Source organism: Rhinichthys klamathensis, unplaced genomic scaffold, assembly GCF_029890125.1.
Source record: "Rhinichthys klamathensis goyatoka isolate OS25496 unplaced genomic scaffold, OSU_Roscu_1.1 h1tg000547l_1, whole genome shotgun sequence".
Classification (NCBI taxonomy): Eukaryota; Metazoa; Chordata; class Actinopteri; order Cypriniformes; family Leuciscidae; genus Rhinichthys; species Rhinichthys klamathensis.
In genome coordinates, this window is record NW_026607018.1 from 1,147,083 (window position 1) to 1,170,178 (window position 23,096).

At 37.4% G+C, this 23,096-nt stretch overlaps 2 protein-coding genes across 2 annotated transcripts; both read left to right on the top strand.

Annotated features, from left to right (window-relative positions):
- Positions 1-359: 359 nt before the first annotated feature.
- Positions 360-13,920, top strand: pgrmc2 (progesterone receptor membrane component 2). Its single transcript, XM_056238876.1, has 3 exons — positions 360-740; positions 5,796-5,951; positions 11,972-13,920. The coding sequence occupies exons 1-3, from the start codon at positions 389-391 to the stop codon at positions 12,067-12,069; spliced, it is 606 nt and encodes a 201-aa protein (XP_056094851.1). The 5' UTR covers positions 360-388; the 3' UTR covers positions 12,070-13,920.
- Positions 13,921-15,006: 1,086 nt separating this feature from the next.
- On the top strand, positions 15,007-22,948 carry asmt2 (acetylserotonin O-methyltransferase 2). Its single transcript, XM_056238886.1, has 9 exons — positions 15,007-15,318; positions 16,377-16,474; positions 18,955-19,129; positions 19,309-19,438; positions 19,654-19,722; positions 20,626-20,744; positions 20,887-21,024; positions 22,053-22,175; positions 22,261-22,948. Exons 2-9 carry the CDS (start codon positions 16,394-16,396, stop codon positions 22,470-22,472), a joined length of 1,047 nt encoding a protein of 348 aa, XP_056094861.1. The 5' UTR covers positions 15,007-15,318; positions 16,377-16,393; the 3' UTR covers positions 22,473-22,948.
- Positions 22,949-23,096: the final 148 nt, after the last annotated feature.

The following is a 23,096-nucleotide window of genomic DNA, read 5'->3' on the forward strand; positions in this document are numbered from 1 at the left end:
GTCCACTCAAGTGGACATCTGAAAATCTATTTGAAAAATGTGTTAAAAATAATTCAAGTGTTAGAGAGCAATAAAAACACAGGAAAAAAATCCTGACTGAGGTTATCATAAAAATTCATGCATTAAAGGGTTAATAAGTACATTTCTGAATACTGTTGTAATTCATCGCGGTTAGTTAATGATAAATATAATCATGACAGTTTTTAATTATCTGAAACCTTTGTCTGGTCTCATGCGCTCGGTGGTCTTGTAGGCGCCACGCTGCCAGAAAACTACAAATTCCAGGAGCCAAAGCGGTGTTTCCGGCGACAGACAGCCAATCAGACGCGCTTCTGTCTGCCAGCTGGGCGGGCGGTCGCGTGCGGTGGGAAGGCGCTATCGTTGCAGTATGGCGGACGATGGGGACGGTAGGAGTGCAGCGGCGGACACCAGCGGCGAGCAGGGGACGACGGAGGATTTGGATACGGGGTCCGGTCTCGGTATAAGCGGCATGATGCTCAATCTCAGCGTTCTAGTGCTCGTGCTGGCCGCGTGTTACGTGCTTTACGCGCGGTGGTGGAGGAGGGCGGGCGAGGACGCGGGCCGGGGCAGCGAGGCCTCGCCGCTACCCAAGATGAGGAGACGCGACTTCACCCTGCAGCAGCTGCGCGAGTACGACGGGGTGCAGAACCCGCGCATCCTCATGGCAGTCAATACCAAGGTCTTCGATGTGACCAGTGGCAAAAAGTTTTACGGACGCGGTAAGGAGCTCACGCTCACACCCACATTCAGCGGGGTTTTCAACTTAAGCAGTAGAGAAGATGCTAGTAGGCAGTAAACAAAAGGGTAGTAAACTTGGAATTCATACTATTCATACTAACATATAACTATTACTATGGTTAATACTAAGCACGTATTCGTTCAAGTCTATTAATGTATTAGATAACATTTAATTTTAAAATGTCCCTGTTACATGTACGTACTATAGTATTAGCAGTACATTTTGCATAATTACAAGCAACTAACGACAAACTTATTCTATAGAAAGTAGATGTGGTTATTAATTAATATTACTCTGCACTTATTTGTACTCGACACTACACTGTAACATGGGCACCTTCAAATAAAGTGTAACTTTTTTATTACTAAAACTGGATTAGGTTCCACTTCCAGCAACAGTTGGAACACATACCAGTCTGAAGTTAATATTTCATATCAGTACCACAGATTTAGATTTATGACTAATAATAATAGTTATGTCACAACTGGGTAAGTTGGTAGTAGGCCTATCTAATAAATAAGTACTAGAGAATGCTTGGATACTAGTACGTACTTCAATATTGATTAGTATCTATTCAGTTAGTCACTAATACTTATTCAATATATATTAGTCACTACTGGAATAAATACTAACATAATGAGCAGTAGTTACTAGTAAAATAGTGAAAGATACAATTACATTACAGTAACAGTTTATTTTAGTGTCCTTTTTGCACGTTACATGTACTTACTATATTAATAACAGTAAAATATGCATAAATACAAACAACTAACCTAAACTTATAGTAAGTAGGCCTATGTGTTGTTAATTCATATTACTTAGTACTTCTGTGTGTAAATACACTAACAATGTCACCTTAAAATAGTGTAACTGGATTACTTAATAGAAAAATTAAGTAATCCACCTGGAGCTTGCCATAGGAGAAGAGCTTGTGTGTTAACCAGCTTATACTTGCCAATACTCTGGTCAGAGGAAAGCTAATGACCAGCTCATTCTGGTAAATACTGCTCGGTAAAGTCACACAAAGCCTTTCTCCCAGAGACCTCTGTTGTATGATGCACAGTTTGGTCTGATGTCTTATCAGAGTTTGCCAACCTCTTGACAGGCCCTTTCTGTCTTAATCATAACTGCGGTCAACATTCTCCCGCTCTGTTTTGCCTTGGTGAACTCTTTCCCAGGCATCAACCTGTCATGTCAGTGCATTTTTGGACGAGAGCCACACGTGATGTGGACAAATGGGGTGAGAGCCATGTTCTGGCACACCCAACAGGTATGTACTGTAACAGTAGATCATTCATTTGTGCGATATAATCAATTTGCTTTATTTAAATTTGTAAAGTTAACAGCTCGATTTGTTATGACGGATGTAAGATCAGCTAAGTTTAGCAGTAGCCGAGCCTCATTCCTTTCTCCTCTGCAGGAAAAAATTCCTGTTTCTTTTCCCTGTACTTTAAAGCCGGCAATTTTTTTTTTGGATCATATTCAGTGAAATCGACACTATAATCCGACAGAACAACATAAATAATGTGGTTTTAGAAAAAAACCGAGCTTCTATCTCCACCTGGAGCGTGTTATTTGTTTTGCAAAAATCCACAGCTCCCGGATCATCGGGTCCAATCAGCGCAGGGGGGTGTGAGATCTGACTGTCAATCACAGATCGGGCACACGCCACCTAGGGATGTCCCGATCCGATCACGCGATCGGAAATCGGGCCCGATCACGTGGTTTCAGACTCGATCGGAATCGGACGTTACCTCCCGATCAGGACTCGGATATATGTAAATTAGGGGTGTAACGCTACATGTATTCGTAATTATTGAACCGTTTCGGTACGAGGCTTTCGGTTCGGTACGCATATACTGAACGATTCCTAGGACCATTTTTCCTGCAGACAAAATCCGCGCTGGCGCGATCACCACATTGTTGCGCAACATCAATGGCAAACGTAATGAAAGCAGAACGAAACTGCGCTTCTCATTATATTGTGCTTAACGGACCATTATCAGTTCGGACCATCAACATCTGTGCAGCGCGAGATCAAGCGAAGAGATCCAGTGAAGAAAACATTTGAATTCGCCACTGAAGTAATAACATCGCTGCGAGATCTAGTGAGAACTGAGAAGCATTCAAATTTCTCCGTTATTAACCGTAGATCTCTATTAGATCAAACAGCGCTGACGTGGGAACCAGGAGAAACATTGTGCCGTGAATGAACATGGATTTAATGTTGCACTTCAAAACTCAAATATTATATAAATATATATTTAAATGTTATTTTTAATGTGATTACCAAAACATTATTTGTTCATCCTTCAAAGATTACCCCCATTTATAAACCTGAAAGTTTCAAGATGTAGGAAAACTACAAAAATAGTTTTTCTTTTAATAAATAGGAAATTTCTCTGGCATTTCTTTCTTTTTGCTGTATCCTATTGAACCGAACCGCAAATTTTGTGAACTGTTACACCCCTAATGTAGGCCTATATTATATTCTCATTATTTTTTTATACACTTTTAAAACATTTTTATTTTTTGTTTACATGCCTGCCGGGTATTTTAAGTTGAGGTGCTATTTGTTTTTATATTAGACTTTTTCTATATTTACTGTTGCACTAAAGTCCAAAAGTGAAGATTTTATGTTATTTATTACTTGATTGTTCAAGCTACCTCACAGAAGTGCTCTGTTTGTTAACAGAGTTGTTGAATGTTAAAATAAGGTGAATTAAATAAAAAAATAAGGAACATCCTGGATCTGTTTTTTCTCTCTTCTTTATTTTTTATTTATTTATTATATAAGTATCGGATCGGGACTCGGTATCGGTAGATACTCAAAATCAAATGACTCGGACTCAGACTCGAGGGCAAAAAAACCTGATCGGGACATCCCTAACGCCACCCCTCGCGCACGTTACAATCACATGCACACGCCTGAAGTTCGCGCAGTAACGAAGAGTGATGGCGGAAAATCAAGTAAGCTCGTTTAGAGTATAAATGACGTTAGCAATTGCAATCTATCGGTAGATTAGCCAGGACAGCATACCTCCAAATAATCCATGGTGTTGATGGATGCTGATGAGACGGGCGCGTTCACTGAAAATCTGGTGCACAACGCACTGACCAGCATGAACTCGGTGGGAGGGTATTTGTTGATAGTGGGGAAGGGCCATGAGAGTTGTAAACATTAAAAAATTTGCCTAAGTCCACTCAATCTGCCAGACTTGCCGACTGCAGCTTTAAGCGTGGTTTACAGACTTGCAGCTGCTGTGCAAAACAGCTGTTTGTTGCAGATAATAATAGAATATTTTGGCCTGAAAGCCAGAACAGCAGTCTTTTGTCTGCCTTGAGTCTATATTTGGAGACTCAGCTCAGAAGTGAAACCGAGAGTGCACATAAAATCTGGATTATCATGGCCTTTGTTTGCATTTACCAAGTTTTGATTCACGGTGCTAGCTAGGGTCTATGATTTGACCTCACATCTCTCTCGGCTATATTTGTATATGAGATGTTATCTGACCATCTGTGGTGTTTATGGAGGAGCGTTCAAGGTGTGGTGTCAGCAGTAGTCCAGACTCTGACCAGTGCGTCATTTCTTAGACACCTGTAATCCAATGTGTCTGTCATCTTGCAGCATTTCACTGAGAGAATATGAGATCAGTTTTATTTACCTGTTGCTGCATTCATTTAACCTGATGAGACTATGGCAAAGGTTTGAACTTTGTAGGCAGATGGGATGTGTTTATCACTGGACCATAGGGCAACTTGGATCTTTTTGGTCAATGTTTGGCTGGACCTCTTGTATCTTTCAGGACTATTATTGCTCAACTGCTGGAGAGAGAGAGAGAGAGAGAGCTAACATGCTTTTCCACATGAAGATCAGATGATGAACCAAAAAAAGAAGTATCGAAAGAGGCCTTTTTCCTCTTCTTTTGCCTTCTGTTCTGAATAAAACAATGACTAAAGCTTCGTCTCACCGACAAGAAAGCGAACATAATAAATTGCACATGCAAGAGCAGCCTAGTCATCGTCAGGCATGATCTGGCTTTGGCAGCTGTATTATTTATTTATGAATCATGGATTCTAGTTCCTGTTCAGGAGCTTATGAAGTAAAACTCAAGTGTCTGAGACGTTCATGTCCTCTTGTTGTCGTCTTTTATCGCATCATCTCATTTGTTTGTCTTGATTAGGTGACTGAAGTTCATCAGTCTGTTGAGCTCAGCTTTGTCACGTCTCCGGTTTGGGAAGAAAGGTTCAGCTTGTGGCCTGAATAGTCTGTCCACAGCTGACGTTGATTCTTGTTGGTGTGGTTTTGTTATGACATCTCACATTAATTTCCTTATTCAGCGCTGGGTGTTATTTACAACAGCTGTTCTGAAGTACCTGTGTGTTTACCTGCATTCCTCTGGTTTGTGCGAGCGGCTCCTTTCATCCCAGCTGTGTATGGTTGTTTTTAAGACAACACACTGCTTTGGTTTCAGCTTGTCTGGGATTTTCTGACCCACTGACTCTAAAACTGTTTTCTTTTAGTTGATTCATATAGCAGAGTTTTGTTTTGATTGCACTTCAGCTGGTTTCTTTAGCTTTTTATCAGACTTATTATATAATAAATGTAATAATTTTTATTATGAATACTACTAGTGTACCTACTACTACTTATTAGTAGTATTAACAATTATTACTATAATTGTTGTTATTGCTTTATTTATTATGAATAATAATTATAAGTATTGTTGTTTTAACCACTTTACATCCTTTATGATGCTACATTGGAAAGGCAAATAATTATTAAAAGTAAGTTAATTTTACTTTATTCTTTTTTAGATATATTTTTATTGTGGTTGGGACATTTAGCTTAGCTTTAACTGCACTTTTTTCAGATTTTTTTTTTTTTTCACAAATTAATTTGAAATCAAACAATAGTTGGTGGAGTCCTGGCAGTGTTGCACTTTCAGTTCTGGTCCCTACACCTATAATATGTGTAGAAGATCTTACATTTGTCTTGCTAACCATTATACTCACAGTATGTCTGTCATTCCAGAGGGCCCCTATGGGATCTTTGCGGGACGGGATGCCTCTCGGGGTTTGGCGACATTTTGCCTAGAGAAGGATGCATTACGGGACGAATATGATGACCTTTCAGACCTGAACGCTGTACAGATGGAAAGTGTTCGAGAATGGGAAATGCAGTTCATGGGTAAGCAGAAGAATTTCTCTGTGAATTCAGAAAGGAATCATATACTTACTCAAAAAATCTAAAAATGTCTATAAGATTTTATCTGCCTCTAGGATAATTGGAGGTAGGATAGTTATGCAGTTATGTAGGTAGTTATCAGTCACTCAGCCACAAGCTTTGCATGTTGTACCTGTTGTGCTGGTTAGGGCTGATCTGTACATGCAATGTAATCAGATAGCTGATGCATTTACAGTATAAAGCTGATGGTTTACAGTATAAATTCTCTAAAAGATGAGTGACAGTAACCTTTAATTGTCCTGTTCACTCTTGTAGATGAGAGAAATTGTGAGCTATAAAAGAATATATTTGATATATATATATCAAGTTTTTCCTGCGCCATTATTTAGCAGTGGCATGTCAGAATTGAATGTTGATGAGATAAAAAGGCTATTAAGTGAGTGCCACAAAATAAAGCCAAAAAGAATTTTGTATTTGAATTTTCCTCACAAGCTGCACTCAAAAACAAATACAGTGCTGGTGTAGTCTGGTTAACTCATGATTCACACAAATTAGTCTTGGTTCTCATGTGCCCAGTTTCACAGACATGGCTTGAGTCTAGTCCCAGACTAAAATGCATGTTTGAGCTGTCTTAACTGAAAGCAACTTGCACTGACATATCTTAATATATCAGTACCATTTTTTTTTTGTCTCAAGATGCACACCAGTAATGTTTTTTAACCTCCTGAGACCCGAGAGTTTGCCTGGTGTGCATTTTATAATTGTTCTTGCTATTTGGGATAAGTAGGACCTAATAAATATAATAACTAAAATTTGTTTTTGTACAGGAAGTAGTTTTTGCAGAAAATGATGTCCTCATGTGAGGACAGTGGGTCTATGATTTACCATATGATGTCCTCGTATGAGGACACAGTACTAGCAATAAAAATAAAAAACTTGTGGTTGTAAAATGGTTGTAATTCAAGAATGCTTTGGAATATAGACATATGGTTGGTCTTGTTTTTAAGAAGACATTTGCCAGATTATTAAAAGTGAAATTAATTATGAAAATGAAACAGAAAAAAAGTTATATAAGTTTGAGTTTATGAAAATATAGAATGTAAAAATATAATTATTTATATTTCATATAATATATATATATATTATAATATATATTTTACTCTAAAACTGCTAGAAAATTAAAGCCAAAAATCTAAACAAGTCGTGTTCCAAATTTTAGGTTGATATCTCAAAAAATGAGCTTTCAGTAAGATTTTATTTGGGCGTAGTACCAAACTTTTTCACTAGATGGACAGCCAGCTTCCTTACTGACCATATAAGGGTGTCTCCATTTTCATATGTTTTGAGTGATCTGAACCATGTCTTTCCATAATTTCATACAATTTATTAAGTATACATCCTATTCAGAAATAGTATGGGTGTTTTGGCAGTATTTGATTTGATTTCAACCTCTAATAAACATAAAAAGAGCACATATGTGTGTTATAGCTCGCTGCCGCATCACAAATCGAGAATTCATAATATTTTTCTTTATATTCTAAAAAATTTCAGACCTTTTTTTCTGATAACATTTAATTAGTGTTATTTTTTTAACTCTTGGCATGAAAACAAACTGAGGTTTCTACCAATCTTTCATGATTTTTCATGTTTTTTTTTCTATTTCAAAATAAAGGCCTAAACACGCCTAATGTATATGAAATATTCTTGTTGCAAATTGATAAATTACTGCTATTCTGTAATTTATTTTAAAAAACAGCCACCAAATATGAAAACTAGAGATTGTAAGCTTTCAAATGATATTTAATTTGTCAATATTACTTTAGGTTTTTACTAAGATATTATTGTTCTAAATATATATGGGCAAACGTCCCACGTGGGACGGTGACAGTTAAGGGGATAACGTAACATAGTCCCAATGTCCTCAAACGAGTACTTCATATTTACTGATGTCCTAGAGTGCTACTATTACTAAAATATGTCAAATTTTAATCCCCATATGATGATAGAGACAGTATTGTACATAAATACATTTGTTTCATTCATATAATTTGAATACATTTTTACCTGGGTCATTTTTCTTTCGGGAACTGGTGTAGAAGTGTTAGGGTTAGGGTCATTTTCTTCTCACTGACATTGGTGTAATGTTGTGATATCACTACAAGATGGTGTGGGCAGTGCCCCTAAATGTGGCCAACATGTCTAAGATTTACAAATTTGACTATCATTGTGTCAAGAGGCAAAAATGTAATGTCCTCATATGAGGCCGCAGGGTCTCAGGAGGTTAAGGCACATTTATAAAAGCTACTTAATGTCCTAATTGAACTAAGGCCTAGTTCTGGCTTAACCTAACTGTACGTTCACACCACCGCCGACTTGAGCTTCCAAAGCGGCCGGAAGTCATTCATTTTCAATGGAAGCTGGCTTTTCTCAGCTGCAAGGAGCGTCAAATCCATCGGCGTCGCGTTTGGGCGTTTTTTGAGCGTCAATCAGAAAGTTGAAAGAAGCTCAACTTTATGGTAATGAGCTATGACGCGGTTCAGCGGCAAGCAGCGCCAAAACGGCAGCAACCAATCGGAATATAGACCTCCTTCGCGCTGGCTGATTCCGGAGAAACATACAATGTAAACTTTCGTTCCTACCAAAACATTAGTTCCGAGAAAATGGAGGAGAAGCTAATAATTGCCGTTGCTGGGTTTCCTACGGGTTTCCTACAGGTTTCCTATCATTTATGACATGACGTTGTTTGCTTATAGGGACCGCATGAGCGCAACTTTTATTTGAAATATTTACGAACGCTCGTTTTAAAGCGGGAATGCAATTCATTTGCTCACGGTGACACCAATTTGACCAATAATAATAATAATAATAGCTAACTATTCTTTTTTTTCCCGACCAAATGTGACCAAAACGGTTATAAAAATGCTGTCATTATAAAAGGTTTCTTCAATGTATTGCTTGTTTTTTTTTCTGTTTATTACATTTCATGTTGTGACACTTCTATTCTCCCTGCAACGTCAGAGCGTCCAAATCGACAACAAGCTTCCCCGTACTTTTTGACAACCGTCCTTGACAGGGCGACCAGAGCTTCTTTGACGCCCAAGTCGGCGGTGGTGTGAACGTACAGTAAGCCCTAATTGTGAAACCAGGCCTTAATGTACCGTAGTGTAATACAATACAGAATCCCCGTGGGTTCATGACGTTTTAAAATATCTTAAATTATGTTTTATCACATTTAAGGTCATAAGTCTTAAATATTTTAAGTATCTTAATTATCATTTTAAGCGGACTTGCATTTGGGCATGTGGGGGATCATGATGCGTCCTAATGTGATAATTAAATTTAAAAAAATGTGCTGCACATTTCAAAGTTAAAACACGGTGCTGTTATGCATTCTACAGGCTCGCAGTTGGCAATCAATTAATATTTTACAATATTATGACAATATTATGGCTGTCGATTAAATAGGTCCCTAGCCACCCCCTTGCTATTCGTAAAGGCGACAAATGGGGCAACTTGTTGGCACTGTGTCTGTGGAGGAAGAAGTCCTGGCATTTGAGAGATGCGATTAGCTGTGGCTTTTTAAGGATCAACACAATGCTTTGGCTTCAACTGTCAGAGGTTTGGTCATAGTCCTGCTGGATGAAAAAAAAAACAAATCTATTTGTCATAACTACGGAGAGGAATGACATGAGGGAAAATATATCCAAAATGCAGGAATTGCACCATCCATCTTCATCAAAGAACAGTCCCTCGTGGATAAAAGAAAAAGAAATTCAAAAAGTGAAGTGCCTTAAAAGAGTGAACTATGCAGAAGATTGAAAGGGGGTTGAAAAGCTTCCTATTTTTCAGTTTGAGAAACCTTTTGCTGCTGTGGTTTTACCGACCAAGCAAGTGGCAGACAGATCTGACCTGGTTAACAAGAAAAAACACAATTAATCAGCAAAACCTCAACTTCAACAAAAAAGAAAACCCAAATCACCCAAACTTCTTGTCAAACACACACCTACCATTTTTATCACCCAACTTCCTCTCTAATAGAAATTTTCGTGTGCAAATAGGAGCCACTCTATCACATACACAGTGCGATTTGTGAAAAAACCAGAGGGGGGATGTTTTGAAACATTTTTATTCATAAAAATAAATCATGAGAACATGAACTTCATCACTGCATTTGCAGGAATTGTAAAATCGGATTTTATTGTTCGCACTGACAGTTCACATTACAGCGCTTTACTTAGTTTAATAGTCTAGGCTACTTTTATATATCAGCCTCTGCTGAACCACGGATTGATTGCAAAGTTAAACCATCACAGTAGAAACAGTTTTACTGCTGCTGTTAAAGTAATAACGTTAACGTTACATCGTGATGCTGAGCTACAGTGAAATGATAGAAAAGACAGATGCATTATCTGTGTTAGTCAATTCGCGTCTACCGCGACGCGCTAAATGCCTCATTCGCGCCGCAGGACCTCTAGACGCGCGTAAATGCGTCTTTACATTGACTTAACATTGAAATCACTTGCGCCAGACGCTCAAGAGTGAGTAATCAAAAAACCTTCGCTTCAGCCTCAATTGAGTGAAACACCGTATGTGTAACTTCGGCCATTCTCAGTGGTGTGACTGGGACACTAACTCTGCTTGTCATCATAGAAATAGATATAATAATCACATTGTGATGTTTATTCAGAATATGCTGCCTTCCTTTCGACACACAGCTCCACTGCCCAGCGGACCTGCAACCGTCTCGCAAGTGTTGATGGGCTATTACTCGTGAGGTGTAACCAATCAGATAGCGCCATGGACGGGACATTGAGTTGAATGGTGATTACAGAGAGGCTGCGGCAGCTATATCAGAGCTGGCCAAAGTAGCGCATTTTAAAGTAAAATTGACTTTAATTAAACCATGGATCCGTGATAAGTTTTGTGATCTGTCTCGCCACTAGTGTAGTAGCACTGATCACTTTGAGGGGGGGGATAAAAATAATTAAGCAGAGGCAGGGATACATTGACCAGAAAGGGGGAAATCCCACGCATCCCCCTGGCAAATCGCACCCTACATACACCCATACAAGAACTAGGGGTCCCACAAGGAAGCATCCTTTCGGTCACACTCTTCAGTGTCAAAATCAATAGTATAATCATGTTTATAGAACCACATATTTTTCGCCGTCTATATGTATCCAATAATAAGCATTATAATAAGAAGAAAATTACTACAACAGACCATGAATAACGGCAAAAGACCGATTCTTTCCTCAGCAATTTTTTGCGGACATGTAAATGATCAATGTAGTAATATGTCTGTATTATATTACATGCATTGCCTTAAATTATAATTTACTGGAACATTGAGTGATAAAATTTAAAGGTGATTTCTGTCATTTTGACAGACAATAAATATATTATTTACCTGCTTTAGAAACATTCCAGTAAACACTGGTAATAGGGATTAGAAGTGAAAAAGGAAGATGATTACATTTTAATCATGCGAGCGAAACAAATCACAAGCTTGTGAATTGAAATCGAATTGAATTGGGAAATTTGTGTCAATGCCCAGCCAGCCCAGGTTTACACTCAACTGAGCTAGATTGATTCGGTGTAGCAGAGTCTCATATCTGTTTGTGTCGCTATATGGGATGAGGGAGTGTGTGATAAGCTGCTCAACTCTCCTGTCACTGCCTGTGGGGGAAATCAGGGCTGTAATATGACAGATTAATGCTGTTTGACAAATAAGGTACTCCGATGATAAAGCACACAACTTTTTCACACTGCTTGTTTGCCTTGTTGATACCAGAGATGAATTCATGGTTAAAAGCCCTCATTGTGTATAATCTCAGTTTTGGTTTGTTAATAATAACACTATGGATGGGGCTAACAGGTCCTTCCAAATGTGATAAAATGTGTGCACAAGATTAAATATGCACATTGCATGAGCAAGAATTAAATGCCATCTTACATTAAAAATAGCATCATTAATTATTGTTCTTCTCATTCTCTCTCTCCCTTCCCTCTGTCTCTCTCAGAGAAATATGACTACGTTGGGCGTTTGTTGAAGCCGGGAGACGAACCATCTGAGTACACAGATGAGGAGGACATGAAGGATCATCAAAAACACGAATGATCTGCTGAATCATTACAGCAGCTGAAGCCCAGGACTGAGAAGGCCACAATCCAGAATGGTTAAACCCCAGCAAGAAAAACCCCTCAGAATCTGCCCTTTACCTCAATCGTACAGTGTCCCCACTACTGCTCCATCACAGCTGAGATAAACGCGTCGGTCTAAAAGCCCCTGCTGTTCTGACTGTTCTTTTACCAAAACAGACCAATAGCCTGTCAGAGTTTCCTGTACTCTTCTTGTCTGCTCTTGATACTTCTCCTTAATCCAGCTCCTTTGTCCTTCCCCCTCCGTCTTCCGGTCACACCTAAACTCTCAATTTATAGCATAAATACCACCAAACACTACTTTATACCATAAATCACCAGTTCTACACCCTAAATCATCAGTCGAACCCTCCATCTACCCTACAGTCCAATGGAGAGTGAAACGGCCTGAGGCTTTAATAGCATCCTGCACATTGGCGTGTTCAGGTTTGGACTGACAATGTGAAGAGAAGGAAGGAGAAAACGCATACATTTTTATTCACTTAATTTTCTTTGGGGACTTCACCATTCATGACCTCAAAAGTCACGTACATAGAGCGGGGCAGATGCCTGGAGTTCAGTGCACAACAGGTTAAAAACCACAACTGAGGTCGCTTTTAATTATTTTTGTTTCCATTTAAGTATTTTTGTTGTTGTTGTGCGTGTAATTATTGTACCACAACACGCGTCACAAACACTTTTGGAGCATTTAAATCTCATGCTTATTCGCAGACTGTGAAAACGTTGTCATTTTAAATCAAAGTAAATGTCGAATGGAAATAGTAACCAATCCAAAAGCCAGATTGTCTGCCATCAGCCAATCAATCCAATGGTTGGGTGGGCGGGTGCTCAGCAATGTTTGTATTGTGTGCACCACTAGTGTGTAGCAATTCTTGTCACAATGTGATTGTAAAACATGAGGGATGGGAAATGTTTGTGGGGGGTTGGGTATCGTTAGCATTCTTGCCATAAAACTTGTTTTATTTGAATTGTATAAATCTGAACGGCTGGTTGGGATGAAAAGGGAAGATCAGTAGGGTAGTTCAATTGGATCAGCTCGTCTGCTCATCGGTCAACAGAACTCTCCCCTTAATGAAACAGTCAGCGTAGTTATTGTGCCTTATTTCCGTTTAATTCTACTACAGAATAGTCAAGAGATGTAGAAAGATACAGGTACCAGAGGGAGAAACCGCAAAGATAAAACATGTTCTGCTCTGCCCTTTCCACATTATCTGCTTTTAGGGGGGTGTTCAGAAGCCAAGGCATCTTTCCCCTCCATCTCCTCAGTTTGTACGACGAGGCGTGCTCACGTCTGTGAGCGAATCAGACACGGGAGGCTCAACCGCCGTTATCGTGACTTTGTACATAGACTTTATGAGCTATTTCAGTGTTACTGCCATATCTGCGCTGTTATTAAACTCCACGCACTGCTGTGTTGTACTGGCCAAAAGATCCATTGCTCTTTCTCGGTTTCCATCTCTTTTTCCCCTCTTTTTTTTTTTTTTTCTCTGCTGAATTTATTTTTAATTGTGGGTAATTTTCAAATCCACCCTCAAGTGTTATATTTTGTTTTTCTTCTGGAGAGGGGAACTACGAGTTTGGAAGAATGTTTTGTCTTTGCTGGGGAGGTGATGAGGCGAAATTCAAAAATTGTGGATTATGTAAATATGTGTATCATTTTATTAAAGCATGTGCAGCAAACAGTGAGGTAATGCTGGCTCTCACGTCATGTATTTAAATGGAGTTTGCAAGGGTGTGTGTGTGTGTGTGCGTGTGCGTGCTCATGGGGAGGACAAGAACATGTTGTTGCAGAAATAAATACATTTGGTTAATAACTACTGTTATCCTCTACTGTTATATTACTGTTATCTGCCCCTTTGATATGTTGGTCTTGAGTGCAAAAAATCGATTTGTCTCTCACAAAGAGCAATATTTCAAATTGCGGAGCTATACAAATGGCAGCAAATACTAACATGTTAAAGTCAAATGTTAAGAAACCAGTAGGTTTATTGGTTTACTAAATGTGCCTTAATGGATCAAATGTCGTGCCACCGTTATATTTTTTTGGGAGTGTGAACCAGTTTGAAGATTTTGCATTTCCATAGTAAGGCATTTTGCTTGCATAAATATGAAGCGAAAGGGATGAAATGTGTGGTTGGTTGAGGTATGTTAGGCTCCAGTTATAATTTTTGATATTGCATATGCAAAAGTGTAGCAATCATAGAAGTAGTTTGTCTAGAAAATAATTTTATTTTCTTGTTACTTGCAGATTTTGATATATTTTCAAACAGCAGTGTGAAATGTCACAATCTTGTTAGAACTGAACAACACAGAGACTTCAGTACTGTGGATCTCACACCCCATTTACACAATTAGAGATGCAACAAAACTAAATTACAATGTCTAAACTGCAAGCTTATTTCACAGGACAGTTTGGGCCTCTAATTAAGCCCAGTGTACTTAATTAAATGATGCTCAATCCTTTTCTGAAAAAACTTTTCGAACTCTGTTTCTTAAATGAGTTTGTGTGTTGTCATTATTTTTATTAAAAGGCAAACTATACCTTGCAGTCGTCAAGCTAAGACTTTTGATAGCTTGATTTTAACACTGGCAAGAAAATGAACAGGAATACCTGTTGATGTTAGACGTGGTGTTTTCCCACCATAAATAATTCCACTTCCTTGGGGGATATTATTTTCATTAAACAAAAATGACAAAACACTAACAGCATAGTAATTGAAATTGTGGGATATTAACCGCCAGGTGTCACTAAAACCATACTGGTTTCGGGTGTTTTCAACAGTTCTTTCGAACCGGTTCAGAATTTTAGCGATTCTTTTGCGTTACTTATGACGTCCTCCGTGATTGGCGTGTTAAATCCCCTAAACGTTACAGTAAAACGATAAGTGGCAAGATTGTTTATTATGGTTCTCAGTTTAATGAGTCGGTAGAAGCCGCTCGGACTTAATTCAGTCCAGTTCGTGAATGAATTGATCAAACTCCGGTTTTATGAACTGGCTCAACAGATTCACTGAAAGGATCCGACTCAAATGAACGCTTGGTTAACAAATCGGACGTCAGCAGAGCAGAATAGTGTAAAGTAGTGCGATTCTTGCGTATTTCATTTCTCGAACGGTACTTTCTTTTTCACGGGATGACTGTCAAAGAGTCAAATTTGCATTAGAATTATTTACAACAGAACAACATCAAACCGGCTGTCTTTTGTTTGGTAAGTCTCGTTTTCTTGAACTGTAAACACTGCTTAAGCGTCAAGTGATGATATGGTCTTAAACTCTGCATATATCGACATATTGCATCTTTATACACAATATATACTATCGACTGTATTATTCTCGCACAACTGGTCAGTGTATCACGTACATGCCCTCGTGGGGAGCTCGCATGATGATTTTGTGGTTACACAATACATTGTTTCATCGGCTGTGTATGAAAATGTGTTCTCAAATCTCATTTGAGAGGAAAATGCATACAGACGGAAATGTTTAATACATTTTGCGTGAGTTAGTCTACTCTAGACTGATAAATATTTTTTTTAGATATGCCACGGACCAATCTAATACATTTTCATATATAAAGAGTCACAATTTACACTGTGGGGGAAAAAAATCAACATTTTAAATGTGTAAATAAATATGAAAATGTTTAATTTCTATTGTTACATTATTACATGTTTTCCTACTCACTGTACTGTACTGGTAGATGTTTTTTATTTATTTAAATCAAATGTAGATTTTTATTTTAATAAATTGGCCTATTTATTTTAATCTACCTTTTTTTTCCATTTTTTATTTTTTTTTACACATTCTAAACTTTTCCATGGACCGTTTGAAAACAGCCTTTGTTATAGACATGTAGCCAATGATGCTTTCTGCTTTTGTGTCTTCTCAGTGCATATTTTGTTTTAATTTAAAGCATTAAAAGACTTTTTACAAAGAATGGAGTACAGAAAATAAGTTGTATAGCATGTATATGTCAATAAGATGATGTACATCATCCAATACAAACTAAAGAAATTATGGGCCTGCAAGATTGGTACATGATGTCATCATATTTTAGTTTTCTGTATTTTCTGTGAAAAGGTAATGCACAGGGTATGTGGTTAAAGTGTTAAATCAGGAATGTATCCTCCAAAAATAACTTCTACTGACTAAATAAATATTTCACATTCACTTGTCAAGAATTGTGAGGATCTGACAGTTGAGTTGCATTGTAAGTTGGAGCCTGTTCATGATTGTGATGCTGATGATGGTGTTTCACTTTTTGCAGGAGGGACATTTCTCATCATGGCTGAGCATTTATCCCAGAGTGAACTGGACTACCCTTTCAAACTCTTGGAATATTTGAATGGATTCCGGATCTCAAAGGTCTGTGATTCATGCTGTATCTCCCTAATACACTTTTTTTTATGAGTGCTTCTGTGCTCCTTTCTGCAGGTACAGGAATCACCTCAAACATCATTAGCAGACCACTTTAATAATGTGTTTACCACACGTGGCATTTATTGTTGGATTATGAGTAAATGTTTAATGTGAGAGCATCTATTATTTGTAGCAGTCCCCTGTCATGTCTCATTTTCCACTGTGGCCATCAGGGCTTATTTCGCCTCCAGCAGGACCGGCCTATGACTTTTTAAAAGCCACTGAGTGGAACCCCGAGATGACTCAAGCCTTTGGTATACCATGAGATTCTGTAAGATTGTTAAATCCTAGAAAGCTTGATGCTTAAGATGGAGAGTTGTTATTTACTTTACAATTATTATGTAGAGTTTTGCAAAGACTTGTACAATGAACCAGAGGCAAAAAGTGATTATTGTGATTCAAAATAGAGAATAACCTATAAGAAATTGTAACCAGCCGTATTACCTAAAATATATACTTTCCCTAATATTGTAACATTTATGCTCAGTTTTTGTTTCATTTTCATTGTTTAGTTCCTGCTTCGCCTGCCTTTATCTAAGAAAAATGGTTCTAAACAGTTCCAAATTAGGGTTCTTCGGCTTGTTTTTTGATGCTAAATAGAACCCTTTTTATAAGGTTCCATAAATAACCATGCTTTAAAAGTGCTATATAGGACCTTAATGGTGTTATAAATAACCTTTTCAATGATATTTTATTTTCATTTATATTAGTATCTTCATATTATTAATTTTACTATTATTTTTTATAAATTATGTATTAATATTGTTTTTTTTTAGCCCTTTATCTGCCTGGTCTTATATCTTGTTGCCTCTATTTGGGTTTTACATTTTAAAAAAAAAAGAGCATGTTGTTAATTAGGTACTTTTATTTTTTATTGACATGGCAGATTGTAGCAAAAATGACAGTGCTCTTACAACAGAGGTTAGCTGAATACATTATTAAATAACAATTGGCATTGAACACAATATAGAAGTAATGAAGACCAAGTTCCAGTGAAATATCTTCACAATCCTCTTATGATGTCTTTACATCCTTCATTATGTGTGTATTCTGAGTGGCAGTTTCTCTCTGCAGATGATGAGGTTTTGATACGTGACGGCATCTGAAATACACAATTGAGTTTAGAGTTATGTGTCTCTTCCATTTGATTATGTAAAAACAATTTTGTTAATGAAGGCCAAAATTATTTAAAGAAATGGACAGTATGAGGCCTTTGGCATCTTAAAAGGAAAAAGTAATATAAAGACATGGTATAGTTTTAATGTTTTTTTGTGACTGGGTATGTTTAGGCATAAAGTCATAATTTAAAAAATCAAACAATATGGATCATATCTTCCATATTTCTGTAACTTAATTTGAGGAGAAGAGAAGATGCGTGTGAACAGAGCTGCTCACACTTACATGTTCTGTTATACTAAAAAGAGAAAAAGACATGATAGTTAGGAAATGATTGTTACAATTTTTAAAGTTATAATTGATAGACATTTTAAGAAAGAAAGAATTTACCTGTTGAGAGTATGTTGACAGTCTGTGTAGTAACTAGTTGTATAGCTGAGCTCCAGAAAATCAGTAATGAGAAGGCTTTGACAGTTATAGATTTGAAAAACAAAAAAAGCGTGAATAAAGAACCCTAAACTCTAACAAAAAGAACCATTTCAGCATATAAAGGGTTCTTCAGGACGATACGGTACTAAATAGAACTGTTACTACGTGTAAAGAACCTTTAAAGATTGTATTTGGTTCATTATCTTGTGTATTTAAGCTCTTCAGTTCCATCAGTTCGTCTTCTGCTGTTGTTTGTGTTGGCTATACTAAACTATTATTTTGATACTTCTTCGTCGTCCTTCATTTTCAGACCCATGATGTGACATATACACATTTGTAGATTTGAACCTAAAATCTGATGTTCATGGGCTGATAATATTTATACTACCCTTAACTTTGGGTATGTAGATTTAGTCCAAAAAAAAATTCTATTCATCAACGGATCCTGGAAGAAAATGTATCACGACTTGCACAGAATTAATAAGCAGTACTACTATTGTCAAAATTGATAATTATAAGCATGTTTCTTAATCAGAATATTACATTGATTTCTGTAATGGGTGCTGAAAATTCAGCTTTGCCATCACAGATATAGATTACATTTAACATTATATAAAAAATATAAATCATAAGTCAATAAGTCATTTTAAATAGTAATAATATTTCACAATATTAGTGTAAATTTAATCCCAAAAATCACATTGCAAAAGCCATATTCCTTCATAGTAAATCAATAATCAAAATATTGGCTTGTTTTTGAGTATGTGTGTGTGTGTTCTTTTACTGTCTATGGTTAAAATGCATTTTGCATGTATGCTTGTGTTTCCTATATCTTTTTAAAGACATGGCAAACACTTTTTTATTTAATCATTCTCCTCCAGGCGATATTCTCAGCTTGTGAGTTAGGGTTGTTCGACCTTCTCCTTCAGTCCCAAAAGCCCCTAAATGCAGCTGAAGTGGCACAGAAGCTTGGCACCAGTGAAGATGGTATAGAGCGGTTACTGGATGTGCTGGTCGCCATTGAGATTGTGGATGTGGAAGTGGTACACGGAACAGGTGAGCTGCTGAAGTATCTTATATTCCTCCACAAGTAGCTGGAAATAACCTGATTCCTCTATAATGTAAAGGCGATGAATGTCAGAACAGGATTCGTTTGTTCATAAAATCATCCATCCGTTGTGTCTAGTTTATTATTTGCCCAGTCTCTTAACCTTTACTCTTGTCTTCTCTTATAGCTCATTACAGCAGTACAGATGTTGCTAATCTATACCTGGCCAAGACCAGCCCCAAATCTCTACATGATTTGATTATTTATTACTCTCAGACCATCTACCCACTCTGGAACAATCTGGTAGATGCTGTTAGGTAGGCATCTGCGTTTTCATCACCCATTACTGTTTTGAAAAACACTTGTTCCCAGGCCACTTTAAAATCCTTCTTTCATGATAAATTTGGACACATCAGGATTTGTGATCAATGAAAAAGAAAAGCATGCCTTCTTAAAACTAAACAGTTATTTGGAAGTCATCTGCATTTCTAAAACAACAGTTGAATAATCTGAATATCTGAAAACCTCTCAGGGATGGAAAGAACCAGAATGAGAAAACCTTTGGCCTCCCGTCTGAAGAGATCTTCTCTGCCATATACAGGTTTGTGTGAATTTGTAAAAAAAAAAAAAATCTAATATTAGCAGCTGCTACCATATGGGGGGGGGGGGGGGGGGGGGGTGTTTTTTTTGTCCTTAGACGTCACTAGATTAAAAGTCATTTCTTTGACTGCACTGAGGCAGTCTTAAGCGATTAGCCGCTGGTGCTGTGTAATTCTAGGTCATGGACTTTAAACCCATTACATTTTGAGGCTTTATGAAAGGCTGTTCCCACATCTGGAGGGGTGGTGTGTGCTATAGTGTGTATGTGATTGTGAAAGAATGACTTGTGTTATTTTATGAACTGCGTGTTTTGTAATCGTTCGGGTTTGTGTGATGCTGTGAGTGTGCATGAAGGCATCTCACAGTCTATTAGTTTGGGTGCATGGAACTGTGTATGGAGATATAAATTCAATAACTGATACATTGGCAACACTTTACAATAAGGATCAGTTTATTAACAATAGTTAACTACATTAGTTAACATTAACTAAGCTTAATAAATGCTGTAGAATTGTTGTTCATTGATAGTTCAAGTTAATTTCACCATTTACTAATAAATATTTTGATTAAAATTACACCAGCGGTTAAAAAACAAAACCGCATGTATTTTGCGGAAGAACGTGTTTTGTTTGTGCTTCGGCTCTGCAGCTCTATTGTTGACAAATGAGACCTTATTGTAAAGTGTTACGCACATTTTTGTTATTTTTGCTTTTCATTAATTTGACCTATAATTGGATTTAATGCATAATCTTTTTTATGATTGTGCATCTGTTGGAAGTCAGTGCACATGTTCTCTAACAGATGGTATAAGTGTCAATTTTAAGGTTGGTTTGTCCTACTTTTCATGTGAATCCATCTGGAAAAGATCCATCTGTTGACACCGGTGTGTGCTGTTTTGTTTCAGGTCAGAAGAGGAGATGCTGAAGTTCATGGGACTGATGAACTCTACGTGGGTCATTGACGGCCATGACATAGTGACAGCATTCGATCTATCTAGATTCAAGTCCGTGATAGATCTGGGAGGTGAGTGTGAATGTAGTTTTACGTAGCTCTTTCCCTATGAGAATGATTTAAGCCAAAATGAGACCGCTCATAATTGCAGTTTTTATCAAATATGCAAGAGGCAGTAGCATTACAAGTTGTTATTTTTTGAGATGCTTTGCAGGCTGCTCTGGTGGATTAGCGCGGGAGCTGGCGAAAGAGTATCCTTCCTCCACTGTCACGGTTCTGGATCTCCCAGCTGTGGTTCAGACTGCTCAGCAGCATTTTGCTCAGCAAGATGACACCATCGGTTTTCAAGAGGGTGTGTAACGATGCATTGTAACATTGGTAATGGTTGCCAACCTTGTAAAAAACAAAAAACAAAACAAGCAGTCTAGTAGCTGTCCTGACAACAGGACCTTTTTAAAGTTTGTAGTGTTATTATAGTCAATGAAAATTGAAATATATAAAAAATAATCTTAGCTAAACTGAAAATAAAATAATCGGGGAAAAACTGAAACTAATTTGCATGACTCCAAAACTAACTCAAACAAAAATGGTCTCAAATGATTGTGTTTTAGTTTTAAATACAGTGTATTATAAAAATGTCTGAATTAAATATGAAAATGCCACTTGATAGCAGTAACACTGTGCTGATAAATGTAGGCATTTTTAAATGATACCAGTTATTATCACATTAACTGAGAAAACTAAGTCAACTGAAACTACAAAACTCTACACTACATTCATTCATATTTTTGGGATCAGTAAAAAATTAATAATTATATTTAGCAAGGATGCATTAAATTGATTAAAAGTGACAGTAAAGACTTTACATAATTATAAAAGATTTTATTTAACTTTCTATTCATTAAATAACCCTGAAGAAAATGTATCACATTTTCCACAGATATTATTATGCAGCACAACTGTTTCAACATAATAAGAAATGTTTTTTTTATCGGCCTAATCCACATTGGATTTTGAAGGATCATGTGACATTGAAGATGAAAATTCAGCTTTGCCATCACAAGAATAAATTACATTTTAAAATGTATTTTAAACCAATTATTTTAAATTACAATAATATTTCACATTATTACAGTTTTACTGTATTTTTGATCAAATAAATTCAGCCTTGATGAGCATAAGAGACTTTTAAAAAACATTAAAAATCAAACTGACCACAAACGTTTAAATGGCCGTGTAAAACTAGCAATGATGTGCATGATGATGTGAAAACTAAACTAATGACAATATTATAAAAATGTGAAAGTATTATAACTCTAGTATGGCATTTCTAATCTATGAAAAACCTAGGTACCGGTATTTGTTTCTGTGTGCTTGTAGGGGACTTTTTTGAAGGAGAAATCCCTCCTGCAGATTTGTACATTCTGGCCCGAATCATTCATGACTGGAAAGAGGAAAAAAATCTCAAACTACTGAGGAAGATTCATGCAGCATGTCATCCAGGTGAGAAAACATGTCATTAATTGGTCGATAATTAGTGGCCCTAAAATGATACATTTCAAAGCATCTGACCTACATTTTTATCTAGGTGGAGGCGTTCTGATCGTAGAGGCACTGTTGTTTGAGAACCGCCGGGGTCCAACCACAGTTCAGATGTTTTCTCTGAACATGCTGGTTCAGACAGAAGGGAAGGAGCATCCACCCTCTCATTATACACGTCTGCTCACTGATGCAGGATTCAGGGACGTGCAGGTCTGTCGCACTGGAAAATCCTACGATGCTATTCTGGCTCTCAAATGAACATGCACCAAAGCGGAGTCCGTAATCAGGACCCCTTCTGCCTCATCTGCAGACCTGTTGTGATCAGACCCATCAGAAATCATGTTCATGCATGCACATGTCAGTCAGACGTCTGTTGTTCCACCTTGGCCTCGTTTTGGGTCTCTCCTGACTAGTTATAAAGCAGTACTTTCTCTAACACAGTTAGCCCACTCCTGATCCTTACATTTCCTCCAAAAGACTGTTTTAGTAGTGATTTGATTTAGCTATTTGTGAACCTTTCTCCTGAGGCCTACAGAAGTGGTTTGAGAGGGGTGGGATGAGGAGCTGTTTTCGATTGGCCACTGATGTGTCAAAAATAAGCTCCTCCCTCCATCCTGTCTAGTGTATCCATGCACTGCCATCTTGACACATGGTTAAGTGTGACCCCCTAGTGGTTATTTGTTGCACTAACGCAATAAAAAACATTCTAAAAATGTACACACAACCAAAAGAAATCCATAAAAAATAGCATTAGTTGATTTTTATTCCTGGCCTCACTCCATTTAATCAATATGATGGGTTTTGTGTCAGGTATTCCTAACACAATTCATTTATCTATCCTTCAACAGGATCTAAAATCTAATAAAGGAAATTGATGAAAAA